This window comes from Apodemus sylvaticus, chromosome 19 (assembly GCF_947179515.1).
Source record: "Apodemus sylvaticus chromosome 19, mApoSyl1.1, whole genome shotgun sequence".
NCBI lineage: Eukaryota > Metazoa > Chordata > Mammalia > Rodentia > Muridae > Apodemus > Apodemus sylvaticus.
This window is the reverse complement of record NC_067490.1, coordinates 5762909-5779781: the sequence shown is the minus strand read 5'-3', so window position 1 is coordinate 5779781 and position 16873 is coordinate 5762909. Positions and strand designations below refer to the sequence as shown.

The window sequence follows — 16873 nt, the reverse complement described above, 5'->3', positions numbered from 1 at the left end:
TTCTGGGTCCGCCCTGGTTCACTTAGCACCACTCTTTCAAGGTCCATCCGAGTTGTAACACACCGCCTCTGCCCTGTGGCTGAGTAGTAGCCCATGGTGCTTGTACACGCTCTGCCTGTCCGTCATCTGTTAACCAGCACTCGACCTGTCCCCTCCCGTTGGCTCTGAGGGTAATGTTGCTGAGAGCACTGGCACAGATCTGTTTTAATCCTGGTTCTGAATTCCCCCAGGACCCTGTAAGGGTGGCGTCCCCAGGGCATCTGGCGGTTCTTTGTGCAGCTCTGAGCGGCCACGTGCATGCTGGGAGCTAAACTCTGGCCTCAGGAAGAGTAGCCAGTGCTCATAGGCAGTGAGCCCCCCTACCCCCTAGTTCCTGCAAAATCTTAACTTCTATTAAAAAAAAAATTCAATCTGTTTTAGTCTGAGAATTTTATAGTTTGACTGGTTTTTTTTTCTCTTTTTGCTAGAGGTTGACCCTGGGGCCTTACCGGCAAGACTCATGATCTACCACTGGGCTACATCCAGATCTCTTCTTACTTTTATTTTGAAACAAGGTCTTGCTAAGTTGCCCAGGCTGGTCCTAAACTCATTCTATAGCCTAGACTGACTTTGAATTTGTGATCCATCCCAGGTAGCTGAGATTAACAGGTCTGAGCCACTAGGCCTATCCGTTTTCATTCTGAAATTTAACTTAAATTTAGTTCCTTGTGTAAAGTCAGGTTCAGTTGTATTCTTTATATTCTTTAATGTGTGGAGTCTACTCTAGCCACATAGTCCAGTACAGAGAAGGGACGCTTCCCCATTAAATATCTCAGCAAGAATAGTATTTATGTATTTGTTTATTTGTTTGTTTGGTTTGGTTTGGTTTTTTTGAGACAGGATTTCTCTGTGTAGTCCTGACTTTCCTGGAACTCACTTTGTAGACCAGGCTAGCCTCAAACTCTGCCTCCCAAGTTAGTGGGACTAAAAGCATGCCTGGAGTTAGTTTTAAGTGTGTTTATATGAATGTGGGTGTGTGTATGAGAGTCTGGGTGCCTGCAGAAGCCAGAGGTGTCAGACCTCTTGGAGTTAGCATTACAGGTGTTTGTGAGCCATTGTCGTGGGTGTAGAGAGCTGAACTCACGTTCTCTGCTCAATAATTTCATAAGGCATAAAATGGATAAAATTAGAAGGAAAAACAGTTATATTAAAATATAGTGAGCCCGTGGTAGTGGTAGATGCCTTTAGTTCCATTACTGGGAGGCCGAGGATCTCTGAGTTCAAGGCTAGCCTGGTCTACAAAGTGACTTCCAGGACAGCCAGAGTTACACAGAGAAACTGTCTCAATTTTCTGCCCAAACACACACACACACACACACACACACACACACACACACACACACGCCTAGTAACCACCAAGTTTTTCAAGGAAGTAATGAGTGTAAATAATATTTCAAGATATCTCTAGTGATAATAACGTTCTGATTATAATGCCCAGTTCTGTAACTTCTAATTCAGTTTATAATCAATATATTTTTTGGTAATTTTTGGGGTTTTTTGGTTTTGTTTTTTTTGAGACAGGATTTCTCTGTATATCCCAGGATGTCCTGGAACTCACTGTGTAGACCAGGCTGGCCTTGAACTCAGAAATCCACCCACCTCTGCCTCCCAAGTGCTGGGATTAAAGGCATATGCCACTACCACCTGGCATAATCAATATTCCTAATTGAAGGAGCCAAGCATGGTGGCATATGCCTGTAACCCCATCAATGTCATGAGTCTTGAGTTCTGCCTAAACTCCATAGAATTCCAGACAGCTACAGAGCAAGATGTCTCCAAACAAACAACCTTTACTGAAGAAAGGATAAAAATTTGGCAGAATTTATTGGAAATAATGACTCTCTGCCCCAAAATTCACATTCACCTCAAATTCTGCCTAAGACTTCCAGATCCCGTTAACCCAAGGTTAGGAATCCTGGGATGGGCATCACAACGTTAGCTCTCATTACTGTAGTTGTCCTCCCATCCTCGCCCACAACCTCCGCCACCATCTTGCCTGCGACTGTGAAGAGCCAAGTCCTCCATATCTCTGCCTCAGCTGTTCTGCTCCCTTCGTTCATGTCCTGCCTTGTGCAAGTTGAAGTCCCTTTGCTTCTGTGGCACTGTCCTGCCATCCTCTGCCTCAGGCAACCAGAGCGAATGTCTTACCAGGGCAGGTACTTGGCCCCTGGCAGGTACGAGGCTCAGGGTTCTATCCCCGAATCACGTGCAAGCAGACAAAATGATCGTCTTCCAAAACTTCACCCTCGTAGCAAGTGTTACGAGGGCGATGTCAACCTTATTTGTTAAGGTCTGCGTGAGATAGATGTTATAGATGTTTTAAGTCTCGGCCTACGAGTTTTTAAATCTTTGCTTTTACCACTTCCATTTTCCTTTCTCTTCTCTTCATATTTCTACTTGAAAGCACCGGTCCAGCCTTTCCTGAATTTTAATCAGAAATAGGCCACAGGGCACTGAAAGCGTGGTTCTGATTCCTCTGGAAGCCAGCATCTGTCTGCTGTTGCCCAGCGAAACAATGGGAGGATGATGGTACCTGCCTTGGTCCTGATTAGGAAGATTTAAAGGATTTTTTTTTTTTTACTTATGTCTAGGAATAGTAAACACTAGATAAGTGAGTGGCTTTGGTTTTCTGGTTGAAGAAGACTTTTAGTAAATACATTAATCTTTTAACTCCATCTTTTCCCTTCTGCAGAAAAACATCTTATCTCATTCCTTATTTTCTTCCTGTTGGATGGCAACTCCTGTTCCCTCTTCGGTGTCAAAGGCCCCTGCGCTTTCTCACCAATTTCTCACTCTTTGTTTAATTGAGACAGTCTAATGTAGACCTTGGACTCTGTGGGGTGTGTGTGTGTGTGTGTGTGTGTGTGTGTGTGTGTGTGTGTGAATGTGTGAATATATACACGCTGTATGGAAGTCAGAGAACAACCTTGGGTGTTAGATCTTGCCTTCCACCTTGTTAGAGGTATTGTCCTCGCTACTGCATGTGCAGCCTCGCTGTCTGGTCAGCTCCTGAGAACCCTGCCTCCACCCCTACTTTCCCAAGGATCCTCGGCATTACAAGCTCTTTCTCTGTGATTCTGGCCCTTACTCTGGTCCTGGGAATTCAGACTCAGGTCCTCACACTGAGCCTTGCCCCAACCCACATTTCTCACCTGAAATGCCTTCATTAAATCAGGATTTTTCTCTAAACACCTTTCCATCACCCCCATCGACCCCAGTTTCCTGTTGCTCTGACTCCCTTCTTGGTGCAGCTCAGAGCCAATTTTCCCCAATGCCAAAGACCTCAGTGATGGCACAGGGCTAGTGGTCTTCAGCCAAGTGCCACCTGTGCAGGAAGGGTCACTGCACCAGGTGAAGGAACAGACTGTCCTAGTGCCGTGCTCTGGGTGTGGAACAGACTGTCCTAGTGCCCTGCTCTGGGTGTAGAACAGACTGTCCTAGTGCCCTGCTCTGGGTGTGAGGTGGAGCACCAAGCTTGCTTTACTAATTATGAGTGCACACCGTCCTCAAACCCAGCAACTCACTTGAAAATAGCAGTTCGACATTCCTTCCAAGCCTGTAGCCTTGCTTCTTGGCCTCAGAGCAAAAGGGAACATCTGTCCAAAGTAAGCTCAGCATTGTAGAGAAGCCAAAATTATAAGCTCGAGGGGTGGCTTTGACCTTGGGAAAGTTATTCACGATCGTATGGCCACATATACCTTAAAGATGCTTATGGTCATGCCAGACAGGATACACGGGACCGGAGCTAGACAGGCAGCTCAACGGGTAAGAGCACTGGCTACTCTTACAGAGGATCTAAGTTCAATAACCAGACCCCAAATTATGGTTGATAACCATCCATAACCAGTTCCAGGGGACTCAGTGCCCTCTTCTAACCTCCTTAGCACCACATGCACATGCTACACATACATGCACATATACATACATACATACATACACACATACATACATACATACATACATACACACATACATACATACATACATACACACATACATATACACATACATACATACACACATACATACAGGTAAAACACTTAGACACATAAAATAAGTCTAAAAGTGTTTAAATACATGAAATCACTTCATTTCTGAGCATACACTTTAGTAGTGCACATATGCTAAAGTTACATTTGTTGTTATAGTCAAATCTCTTATCTAAGCCAGCACATCTGTGAAGAAAATCTTCCTAGTCAGCTGCCAGTCCATGCCAAACTCTGAATGGGAAAATGTAACTTAAAGCCAAACTGGTTTCACTCATCTGTCGAGCATGGTCTCCCTCTAGAGCAGTTGTCCTCTACCCATAGGTTGTGACCTCTTTGATGGTTGGTCTTTCACAGGGGTCCCCTAAGATCATCGGAAAACACAGAGATTTTAGAATTTATAACAGTAGTAAACCACAGTTGTGAAATAACAAAATAATTTTATGGTTGCGGGGTCCCCACAACATGAACAACTGTATATTAAAGGGTCTCAGCGTTTAGGGAACTCGAGAACCACAGGCCTAGATGGTCTGAAGCTACTGTGTGGTTACTCCGTCCAGGCAACACTGACATTTTGTTCTCATTCTGAGATAGGATGTCATTATGCTGTTCAGGCTGATTCATGGGCTCTAGTGATCCTCCTGCCTCAGCCTCCCTAGTAGCTGGGACTGCAGATATGTGCTACTGTACTGTGCCGTTCCTACCAACATGCTGGAGCTTCGTGTGTTTGGTTGGCCCTTGCTGCGTGGCCCTTTGTTGACCAGCCTGGCTTTGAATTCAGCTGCCTGCGGAGCTGGGGTCAGGGGCTCTGTTGTGCCTTTCAGTTCGTTCATTCTTTCTTTCCTTTTTCCCCTCTCTCTTTTGTCCTTCCTTCCTTCCTTCCTTCCTTCCTTCCTTCCTTCCTTCCTTCCTTCCTTCCTTCCTTTCTTTCTTTCTTTCTTTCTTTTTTTCTGACAGGTTATGTCATCCAGGGTAACTTGACAGTCACTGTATATCCAGGGATGATATTGAACAGCTCCTCCTGAGGGCTGAGGTTATAGGCATGCAACACACACGCCACACATGTTATATGTGTGCTGGAGACTTAACCAAGGGCTTCATGTATGCTTGGCAAGCATGCATGCTACCAACTGTGCCACATCCCCAGTCCCCCACTTCCAAATCTCCTTCTGGTAGAGAAATGTTCTATCACTTGCAGATTGTTTAGCTCTACCACTGGGTGCCAGATGTGAGAGCCAGAAGTGCCTCCAGACACAGCCACCTGCCTCCTGCAGGGAAACAGACCTGCTTCTAGGAGAGACCCACAGATAATACAGCCTTGAAAATCTGCAGGCTTTTCTTGATATGGCTAACTCTTCACATTTCTCTAACAGTCTAGCTATCCCAGGCAAATCCAAACAGTTAGTTAGTGTTTGCTTAGCTTGGTCTGTGTGAGAGTGTTAGAGGGGGTTTGCTACCAAGCAGGGTGCTTGCCGTGCTCGATCGCCCTGAGTCCAATCCCAGGGGCTCATGTGATAGAAGGAGAGAACTGACTCCTGAAAGTTTTTGTCTGACCTCCATATATGTTTACATGCACACACACACACAAATATAAAATCTAAGGCCTTAACTATCCCTGTCACTTGCTGGCTCATAACAAGAACAACAACAAGGAGCTTTTGTTTTTAAGTGTGTATTGGTGCTTTCCCTTCATGTATGTCTGTGTACCATGTATGTAGTATGTAGTGCCAGCAGAAGCCACAAGAATTGCATTTCCTGGACCTAGAGTTACAGATGGTTGTGTTACCATGTATGTGTGTGCTGGGAACTTAACACGGATCATCTGGAAGAGCAGCAAGCCCCCCTAACCACTGAGCCGTCCCCCTAGCCTCCAAAATGCCCTTCTTATTAAAGACACAGTGACACTAGTTCATTTTCTACCAGAAGTTAGTTGGTTTGATTCTCTCCAAACAGCCAACTAAAAAAAAAAAAACACAGAACTAACTGTACACTGGACATCGAGTCTCAGTTCTTTGCGGGTATTCCTTGCTGGTTCGTGCTGGTATTTTTGTCCTCCAGGGATATGTCTTAAGGCACAAAGGTATCTTTTATTCTCTAGGCCAGGGGTGGATAGGCTACTGTCTACTGGGTAGAGGCCAGAGGTGCTAAACGTCCTGAAATTCATAGGCCCGTCGGTCTTCCAGCCAAGCATATTTTGATCCAACGTGTTAACATGTCCTTTGTGCTGATGGAAATGTGCCATAAGGGGATGAGGGCTGTGCCCTGCACCTCTCGGTAGCCAGGGGACTGACTCTGTGGAGAGCCTCGCTGAGTCTCTGTTCTTCTTTCTCTCAGCTGCTCATGGCACAAGTTCCTGAAGTGTGTGCTCACCGTCTTCCCCTTCCTGGAGTGGATGTGTTTGTATCGATTCAAGGACTGGCTTCTTGGAGACTTACTTGCTGGTTTAAGTGTTGGTCTTGTTCAAGTTCCCCAAGGTAAGAGCAAACCCAAAGCCACCTTACCCAGAGCTGACTCACAGGCCCTCAGCTGCTCTCGGGAGCCAGCAACTGTGCTGCAGAAGGACAGCAAAGGAACTGCATCCCATGTAGACAAGGCTGCCTTCACTCCCCCACCCCCAGTTTCTAACCCCTCCAGGTGGTCCCAAAAGATCTGGCTGAATTGGGACCCAGGAACACTTCCCATGGAGTCTGCAGCCCCCACTCCTGGTCATTTTTTTGTCTCAACAGTGGTTTTACTGCTCCTGTTGAGAGTTGATCTCAAGAGGCATTAGTTAGTTTACCTTAGGGAAAGGTGAGTGCTAGGGGACAGCCACAGCTGTTATCCAATCCCAGTGCAGATGCAAGAGTGCAGGGTCACATGGAGAGGAGGGGCGCCCTGCATGTAGAGAGCTCCTCTCCATGCAGAAGCGGTGGGCACACCTGCTGCCCTAGCACCACCAGAAAGGTGGGCCAGGAAGATGCATTCATGGTCAGTCTTGTCTACTTGAGAGCTTATCTGAAAGACAAAGTAATGATTCCAAAAAGGGACCAATAATGTTTGTTTGTTTGTGAGAAAGAGGTCCATGATATAAGCTGGCCTCCATCTTGGAGATCCACCTGCCTCTACCTCCCAAGTGCTGAGATGGAAGGGGCATACAATCAGGTACAACTAGTTTTGTTTCTTTCTTAACGTTTGCTTATTTATTTCTTTATTCTGTGTGTTGAGGTCAAAGGATGACTGAGGGAGTCTGTTGTCACCTTCCGTCTGATGTGACTGAGGGAGTCTGTTGTCACCTTCCGTCTGATGTGACTGAGGGAGTCTGTTGTCACCTTCCGTCTGATGTGTGTCCTGAAAATCAAGTTCAGGGCTTCAGGCTTGGCTATCTCACTCCAGCCCCACCTTTCTTTAAACACACACACACACACACACACATTGAGAGAGAGAAAGAGAGGGAGGATGGAGAGGTGTTGGCTTTATTAAGGGTTCCATGCTGGGTGCTAGCTGTATCTTTAAGGAAAGTTCACTGTCTTTTACAACTTTTCAGTGTGTGGTGATTGTATGCGGTGCTGTGTTACACTGACATTTGATGTAAGTGTGTACCATCCATTGGCCATGACCTCACATCTCCTCGGCTTTCGCCTCTTGTCCTCCTATATTGTTTTACCTGTGCTTGCATGTCACATGCACATACATGGTTTCATGTGCCTATATAAGATCTAGGAGCCACACGTGAGAGTAGACAGCCCACATTTGTGTTTCTGAGACAGGAATAATTCACTTCCCTTGATGACCTCCATTTTCCTGCGGATGATGCAACTTCACTCTTGCCGACTGAAAAGCCTCCACTGTAGGTACGCACACTTTCCTTACCTGTTCCTCTCGCACTGGACACTGGGCTTCTGGAGTCAGCCTCTTTCTCAACTGTCCCTGAAGTGTCGTTTCTCCACAAATGACCAATCACGTGTGGGAGTCCCTGTGCTCAGAGAATCAAAGTCAGGGTGCCCCTCTGGCTCTCTGCAGATGAATGCACTAACAGGTCTCATCTTTACCACACCAGCACTCCCTGGCAGCACCGATGTTCTAATGTTTCCCTGTCCATGTGAAGATGCTGGGCTTCATTACCCTGGTTCACGCAAGCCAATAGTTCTCACAGTCATGCTGGAAGCTGAACTCAGGGTCCTGTGTGCACTGGGGAGGCGCCCGGTCACCACGCTTACCCCAGCCCTAGTCTCTACTCAACTTCGGACTGGCAAACACTGCCAGGATCTAGTAAACGCCTCCTGGAGTTTTCATGAAGGATATGTAATCTTGAGGAATTTGTATGTCTGTGGACCAGGAGAAATATGCAAAAATATCATAGCTTGGTCCTCTCCTGGAATCAGAGGCAGAATCTCGTGAGATCCTGGAGACAAGAGAGAAGGAAATAGACCTCAGACCCTGAGGCCTTTCTAGTTTGATTCTAGTTTTTGATGAAATCGAGCTGTCCTTCATGCCTTCATAATAAATGTCCTATTTAGTATAAGGTAATTTAAGCATACTTTCTACTTTTTGTAATCTATAGAACCTTGATTAATTGAAAACTGGGGTTCTGGAGATATAGCTCAGTCAGCAGGGCCAGAGGGTGCACATACCCCATAATAGTAAGTATTTTGGTAGGTTTTTCTGTTTGTTTGTTTGCTTGTTTTTCTTTTAGACAAAGTCTCTCTACATAGAGACCTGGAGCTCACTCTATAGAACAGGATGGCCTTGAACTCACAGAGACCCATCTGCCCATGCGTCCCAGTGCTGGGCTTGAAGGTGGATGGCTGAGCATGGTGGAGTAGGTTTTAAAGCCTTGTATAGGCTACTAGGGAGAGATTGCGATGGTTAGCACATAGAAGGCAGACTGCATCTGGCCACCTGGGTTAAGACTTTCTGCCTTACTCTCTAGCTCTGTTTTTGGCCCTGGAGGATTGCCAGGGTCACCTATTTTATTTTTTTACTTTCATTTACGTACATATATGTGTCTGTCTGTAGATAGGTACATGTTAGTACAGGTGTCCTTACAGGCCAGAGACATTCATTCCCCTGGAACTAGAATCAAAGGGGGATGTCTGCCAGCAAACGTCGGTGCTAGGAGCCAGCCCAGGTCCTCAGAGTGAGCAGCAAGTGTTCCTCAAGGCTGGCCCGTCAGTCTGTCTGTCTGTCCCCCAGGCCGTCCACACTGCAGGCAGTAAGCAATTTGAAGGTCTGGAGCTACGTTGTGTCCTTTCCCTGTTAGTGAGTCTGTCAGAGAGCTGTGGTGTAGAGCTAGGCTTGTGGCTCAGTTGGGAAAGTGCTTCCAGCCTTCATAAGCCCTGGGCTCAGTCTCCAGCACTCAAGAGCCAGAACAGTGGCCAACACCGGAAATCCCAGCAGTCAGGAAGTCAGAGGTCAAAGTCACTCTCGCATACACAGTGAGTCTGAAGCCAGCCCAGGGTGTGTGAGTCTCCATCTTAAAACAAAGCTAGATGGCTCAGTGGGTAAGAGCACCGACTGCTCTTCCAAAGGTTATGAGTTCAAATCCCAGCAACCACATGGTGGCTCACAACCATCCTTAAAGAGATCTGATGCCTTCTTCTGGTGTGTCTGAAGACAGCTACAGTGTACTTACATATAATAAATAAATCTTTAAAAAAAAAAAAAAACAAAGCTAAAACACAAAAGCATGTTAGAAACTAGGCGTCTCTACATCTGATCTAAGCGCTCTTGGCAGTTTTCACTTAAGGTAACTTCCAATGCCAAATTGTCTTTGCTTAATTAGGTGATTTTGCTTTTCAGGCCTGACACTTAGTTTACTGACAAGGCAACTGATTCCTCCCCTCAACGTCACTTACGCTGCTTTCTGCTCTTCAGTCATTTATGTAATTTTTGGATCATGTCATCAAATGTCCATCGGTGAGTTCAATCCTGGAGCCAAAGAGCCAGCCAGGCCATCAGGTGTCACGTGTTGCTGAGCAGGCAGTGCCAAACAACTTTCAGGCACCGTAAGGAAATGCCTGGGTAGCCGGGCGGTGGTGGCGCATGCCTTTAATCCCAGCACTTGGGAGGCAGAGGCAGGTGGTTTTCTGAGTTCAAGGCCAGCCTGGTCTACAGAGTGAGTTCCAGGACAGCCAGGGCTATACAGAAGAGCCCTGTCTCGAAAAACCAAAAAAAAAAAAAAAAAAAAAGGAAATGCCTGGGACAGCAGCCTACGCAAGGAGATCTTACATAGATAGACTCATGGTGTCCTAGTGAGGGTGACTGCTGTACACAGACACCATGACCAGGGCAGCTGTCATAAGGACAACATTTAACTGGGGCTGGCTTACAGGTTCAGAGGTTCAGTCCATTATCATCAAGGCAGGAGCATGGCAGTATCCAGGCAGATATAGTGCAGGAGGAGCTGAGAGTTCTGCTGAGAGGCTGCTATCAGGAGACTGACTTCCAGGCAGCTAGGGTGAGGGTCTTAAAGCCCACACCCACACTGACATACCTACTCCAACAAGGCCACACCCACTCCAACAGGGCCACACCGTGGCCACTCCCTAAGCTAAGCATATACAAACCATCACACATGGTGTGCAAGGTTTTAGTCCAGGTCACCTGGATCCATTGTTTCTGTGCCTGTCTGGGTCAGGAGTCCGTCCGTGAACTTAGAGGGACAGAATCGTGACAGCTCATGTAATCAGAAGACTGTGTAACATGGGTGGGCCTGCCAGAAATCAAATCACAAACTGCTGTTTGGAGAGGCTCCCCTCTACCCTTCACTGAGGTGACCACTTAGCACTCTTCTCGGTGTCTTCAGCGCTGCCTGCAGCCTGGCCACCTTCCCCAACCTCTAGACGTGGGGCGTTGCTGTGCTTCAGGAAGGGCTTCTTCACGTGCTTGGCTCGAACATGCTGCATGTTGACTTGCATTTGAACGTGAATAAACGAGTTTTACACCCGTGTTCCCGAAGTCCTCAGGAGCCTCACAGTCATGTTCACGTAGTGTTGGTGGTGGGGATGAGAGCTTTGCGGGGAGGGTTTGCCTTTGCTCCTGGGCGCCTGTTAGCAGAGTACAGAATAAAACACTGCTTGAAGCCACTTTTGTCTCACCATGCACTTGGCCAGCTGGGAACAAGCGTTGGGTGTCATTTTCTTCTGGTGTTCCCGCGACACTTTCACCACCTTCCCTCTTTTGGGGAGAGCAGAGTCTCCCTGCGCAGCCCTGGCTGGCTGGGATTGAAGGTGGTGCCACCACACCTGACTCCCTCCCTCTTGGAACTTAGGCTGTAAGTGCAGGCACAGTGGCCTGGCACGTGGGTGGCAGCCCCTGTGCCCACAGGGCAGGACACCTGACACCAGCTCTGAGCTCTGGGGCTCCAGCTCCCATCCTCCTTTCTCTTCCTTCTTAGTGATGACTTGCCAGATAACGGCAATAATAATAGAATAGCATTAATAAGAATGGCGACTAAGAAGGCTTCGGTTCTCTAACCCTGGACTCCGTGTCCCACACCTCTTCCCAGGCCCCTTCTTCCTTGTCAGTGCTCTGCTGATCAACGTCCTGAAAGAGAGACCATTCAACAATGGTCACCTGATCTTGGGAACCTTCGTCAAGGATGACTTCTCTGTCCCCACCTTCTATGTCAACTATAACAGATCCTTAAGTATGGTGGCATCCACAACTTTCCTGACTGGAATCATTCAGGTAGGAGCTGAGCCTCTGAATTGGTTTGAATGTGAAATGCTCCGCTGAAGAGCCCTAGGAGTGGACACTTGGTCCCAACTGGTGGCTGTCTGGGAAGGAAGTTTTAGAAGACAGCCCCCGAGGAGAATGTGCCTGGAGGTGGGCCGGGAGGGTTTACACCCTCCTGCAGGCAGGAACCTTGCAGCAGCTGTAAGAGACCCCTCCTGGAGCTGATGTGTCTGAACTGGCATCAGTTCTTCTCTGAGCACTGGCTTAGAAGTCACCTCTGAACTTCCTTACCAGCCCTTCTTCCAGTAAGAAAGAGGAGGGTGGGGGTCTAGAGCCCATTCCTCAGGTTTTTTTTTTTTTTTTTTTTTTTTTGTTGTTGTTGTTTTGAGACAGGGTTTCTCTGTGTAGCCCTGGCTGTCCTGCTACTCACTCGGTAGACCAGGCTGGCCTCAAACTCAGAAATCTGCCTGCCTCTGCCTCCCAGAGTGCTGGGATTACAGGCGTGTGTGCACCACCATGGCCCGGCACCATTCCTCAGTTTTGCCTTCCAAAAATCACTTTTTCAAGCCAAGTGGAGGTGGTGCACACCTTTCATCGGAGCACTCGTGAGGTTGAAGCAGGCAGGTCTCTGTTTGAGGCTAGCCTGGACTACAGAGTAAGTCCCAGGAAAGCCAGGGCTACACAGAGAAACCCTGTCTCAAAAAAACAAAAACAAAAACAAAACAATCAAACAAAAACACTTTTTCTGGTCTTTGCACAAGAAAGTGAAGGACTTGTGGTCTCACAGTCTGATAGGTGTCAGAGGGCCTCGGGTGGAGTTGGACCTGCCATGACAGGCCCAGGACAGGAGCTGGAAGGACAGGAACTCTGCGGCTCACGAGTCTCCACACAGTCTCCAGAGGGGTCATTCCTATCCTCTGAGGGCCGCCCACCCACCTCAAGCTCCCTACCTTACCCCAGCTTTCAGGCTGACTTCTCTGTCCTCTCAGCTGGTCCTCACTGACCCTGCAGACGGCCTGTCACCAGCAGACTCTCCTGGGAGCCCGTAGAGGACAAGCTGCCCCCGTGGACGGCACTGATACCTACGGCTGGGTGCAGTGGGGAGTGACTACACCTCAGGGAGCTCATCACTGTGTGGAAGATAGACAGGCACTTTAACACCCCTCTCAGGGCCACATGTGTCGGGTCCGAGCTGCTAGGGAGACCAAGACAGGAGGATAACCTGAGCCCAAGAGTTTGAGGCCAGCTGGGCCACATAATGAGACAATGAATGAATGAATGAATGAATGAATGAGGACCTAGTTGAAGTATTTTATAAAATGATAACTACATACCCCCATATTTATATACACAAATGTGCAGATTAAATGGGCTGAGAAAACTTTATGTAGGAAAACAGTAAAAACCCACCCGGAGAGAAATGATAAACTTCCGAAACTGAAAGGCAAAGAGGAGAAAATGTCTCTTAAGCAGGAGAGGAAAGCATTTTCCCTACAAAGGGAAAGCACCTCAGACAACAGCAGGTTTCTTCTCGGAAATTCCAGTGAAAACGAGGGGCTTAGAAATGAGCACAGGCCAGGCAGCCCGCCCAGGAACCGGAACCAGAGGGCCTGGCTCTGTGGACACCAGAGCACCTTGGCAGCAAAGTGAGGAGAGGGAGAGACCCAGCCCGGCTCACTGGTGCCTGTGACATGAGGTTCAGTGTCCTCTGGAGCCTCCATGGCTAGAAGCCACCTGCACCCAACTACACACACACAAAACCACACATAAAAATACAGGGCTGGAGAGATGGCTCAGCGGTTAAGAGCACTGGCTGCCCTTCCAGAGGTCCTGAGTTAAATTTCTAGCAACCACATGGTGGCTCACAACCATCTGTGATGGGATCCGATGCCCTCTTCTGGTGTGTCTGAAGACAGTGTAGGTGTACTCACATGCATAAAAATAAATAAATCTTTAAGAAGAGAAAAAAACAAAAAACACAAAAATACATATAAAAACAAAATAAATCCAGAGGCTGGATAGATGGCTCAACCGTTGAGAGCACTGGCGGCTCTTGCAGAAGATCCAGGCTCAGTTGCCGGCACCCGCACGGCAGCTCCCAGCCATGTGTGCTCCAGCTCCAGGGGATCGGAAGCCCACGTCTGCCCGCATCAGGCACTAGGCACATACATGGTGCACAGCTCAAGGCCCACATGGCCTACAAGTAAAATCAAAGGCAAGCTGAGAAACCCAGCCAGACCCTGCCTGGAAACAGAATAGGAGAGGGGCTCAGCAGGGCAAGGGCTAGGGCTCTTGCAGAGGCCAGATTCCAGCACCCACGGCAGGCCGCTCAGTGTCACAGGTGTCTCACACCTTCTGGCTTCCTCAACCCGGTGTATGCTTGGGCACATACACAGATACACATACGTAAACCAAAAAAAGGGTCTTTTGGAAAACGTAAAGTACAGAAAGGGAGACTTGGACTGGAAAGATGACTCAGGGTTATGCCAAAGACTTAAAGTTCCACAGGATCACAAGGTCTCTGTCCTGGAACCCCATATGTAGAACAGGCTGGCCTTGAACTCACAGAGATCCATCTGCCTCTGCCACATTGAATCAATCTTTCTTTCTTTCTTCTTTTCTTTTTTTTTTTTTTTTTCTTTTTGATTTGGTTTTTTCAAGACAGGGTTTCTCTGTGTAGCCCTGGCTGTCCTGGAACTCACTCTGTAGACCAGGCTGGCCTCGAACTCAGAAATCCACCTGCCTCAGCCTCCCTAGTGCTGGGATTAAAGGCGTGCGCCACCACCGGGTGGTTCTTGGATCATTCTTAGAACACAGGAGTCATAAGGCCGGGAAGAGTGATGTGGCGTTTGTTCTCACACCTGGTTGTTGTGGGACAGGGTCTCACATAGCCTGTGTGTAATCAGAGATGATCCTGAACGAACCCCTGCTCTCCCGTGTGCTGCAGCTGCAAGTGTACACCGTCACACGATGCTCTGCGTCTCGGCTTCTCCGTGTTGTCTATACACTGCGATGAGAAGGGCTCCGACTCGATGGGCCTCCGTCATCCCTGTCAGCCTTCTGTTGCTGCTTCCTCTGCGTCCGTCTGGAGGGCAGAGAGCAAAGCGCCTAACAGCTGCCCCCAAGGAACCCAGCACACTGGGGAAAGAGGGCCTGGGTAGTTCTCCATAGTGCCGCCCATCTTCTACTTGGGAATCTTTTTGAGAAGAGTCTGTAGGGTCCCTGGAGAGTCTAGTTGGTGTGACTGCTGGCCTAGGGTTACTATTGCTGTGACTGTTAAGGCCTAGGTAACTGTTGCCTGACTAGCCAGGCATCTTGTGCTGTTAGTAATGTTATAAGGAAACTTTTTCAGGCCCAGTTGATTGCATCTGCTGTATTCTGGTCTTAGGTGTTCTTGGAAACCAATCACAATTAAAGTCAGGTAGTACTGCTTTGTAGAGTTAGCTACAATAAGCTTGAACCTGAATCAACTGCCTGGTAGTGCTTTCTGCACCTGTATATATGAGCTAGGCAGTTCCAGGGATGGACCCCAACAAGAAAGACACCTGCACCAACACAAGAAACCATTTGGAGCAAATCTTCCATTTTGAGTAGGAGTTAAGTAAAGTTGAAGATCCCAAGACCTCCCTGGAACTGACATCCTACTTAATGAACTCATATGTACAACTTGTAGTTGGCAAGTTAAGACATGAAAGTTAGGAAAGGCCACAGTTGAATACTCCAACCAATGAGAACAGGGTAAATCCACAACAAAGATATGTTCCTAAGGAAATTCCCCAGCCCTAAATCCTGACTGGTAGAATAACTTGGCATAGATGTTTATAGATTTCAGGCCTAAAAAGCTCTATAGGATTCTAGTTGGATGTTTCAGTTCAGTTCCAGAGTCTAAACTACATCCTTGATTGATCAATTTTGGGGTGTGCATTCAAAAAACCAGCCCTGAGACCAGTGTCTGTGAGGTGATTTCCAGACCCCAATAATGATGAAATACCATGACAGATGCAACTTTGGGAGGAAAGGGTTTATTTCACTCACAGTTCCGTATAGCAGTCCATCATCAAAAGCAGCCAAGGCAGGAACTCAAGCAGAGCAGGAACCTGGGGCAGGGGCTGATACGGAGGTCCTGGAGGGGTGCTGCTGACCGGCTTGCTCCTCATGACTTGCTTTCCTGTAGAACTCAGCATCACCATCCAAGGGGTGGCACCATCCACTGGGACCTGGGAACTCCCCTATCAGTCATTAATTAGGAAAATTCCCCCCTACTTGCCTACAACCTGATCTTATAGAGTCGTTTTCTCAATTGAGGCTCCCTTCTCTCAAATGGCTGGAGCCTGTGTCAAGCTGACATAAAGCTAGTCTACATAATGTCCTGCCTCTTTGCTTTTCTCCCCCCCCCCCCACAGCTGTCAATGGGTGTGCTGGGCATGGGCTTCGTGGCCACATATCTCCCAGAGGCTGCAACCAGCGCCTACCTAGCAGCTGTGGCCCTGCACATCATACTGGCCCAGATGACATGCATCTTTGGGATTATGGTCAGTTTCCACGCTGGTCCCATCTCCTTCGTCTACGTGAGTAACCTCAAGCCTCTCCCAGAGTTCACACACTCCTCTGGCCTACAATGAGAAGTGGGCCAAAGTGAACACACTTCTCCCTGTCCCAAAAGGATAAGAGGGCCCAGGAGGAACTCCATCTCCTATAAATTTAGGATCTTAGTCAGCTGCCGAAGCCAGCTGGAGCATGTAATAATCAGCTGGAGCTCAGATGTAATAATCACTTTAGTCTTTTAAACTAGATAGCTTACATTAAAATTTGGCTACGGAGCAAGGCAGCAGTGTGTACGCCTTTAACCCCAGCCAGGAGGCAGAGCCATGTGGATCTCTGAGTTTGAGGCCAGCCTGATCTACAGGTGAGTTCTAGGACAGCCAGGGCTGCACAGAGAAACCCTGTCTGAAAACAAAACAAAGCAACAACTTAGTAACAGGGCCAGTGCCCTGGCTCAGCTGGTAAGGTTGACTGCCCATTTGTGGTGATGAGCCCCATCCCTGGAGCCTGCCTACTACAGGGAAAGGACTCCCAAAAGTTGTGTATACACACACATACTAATGTTTTTGTTTGTTTTTGGTTTTTTTCGAGTCAGGGTTTCTCTGTATAGTCCTGGCTTTCCTGGAACTCACTCTGTAGACCAGGCTGGC

The 16873-nt window shown here is 47.9% G+C and overlaps 1 protein-coding gene across 2 annotated transcripts in view; it reads left to right on the top strand.

Annotated features, from left to right (window-relative positions):
• Positions 1-16873, top strand: part of Slc26a8 (solute carrier family 26 member 8) — a 56444-nt gene that overhangs the window by 8037 nt on the left and 31534 nt on the right. For both annotated transcript variants that reach the window (XM_052164163.1, XM_052164164.1), the window contains 4 exons: positions 6360-6499; positions 9804-9920; positions 11512-11693; positions 16085-16249. In XM_052164163.1, coding sequence (XP_052020123.1) covers positions 6360-6499; positions 9804-9920; positions 11512-11693; positions 16085-16249 — 604 coding nt within the window. The remainder of the gene's footprint in view (positions 1-6359; positions 6500-9803; positions 9921-11511; positions 11694-16084; positions 16250-16873) is intronic.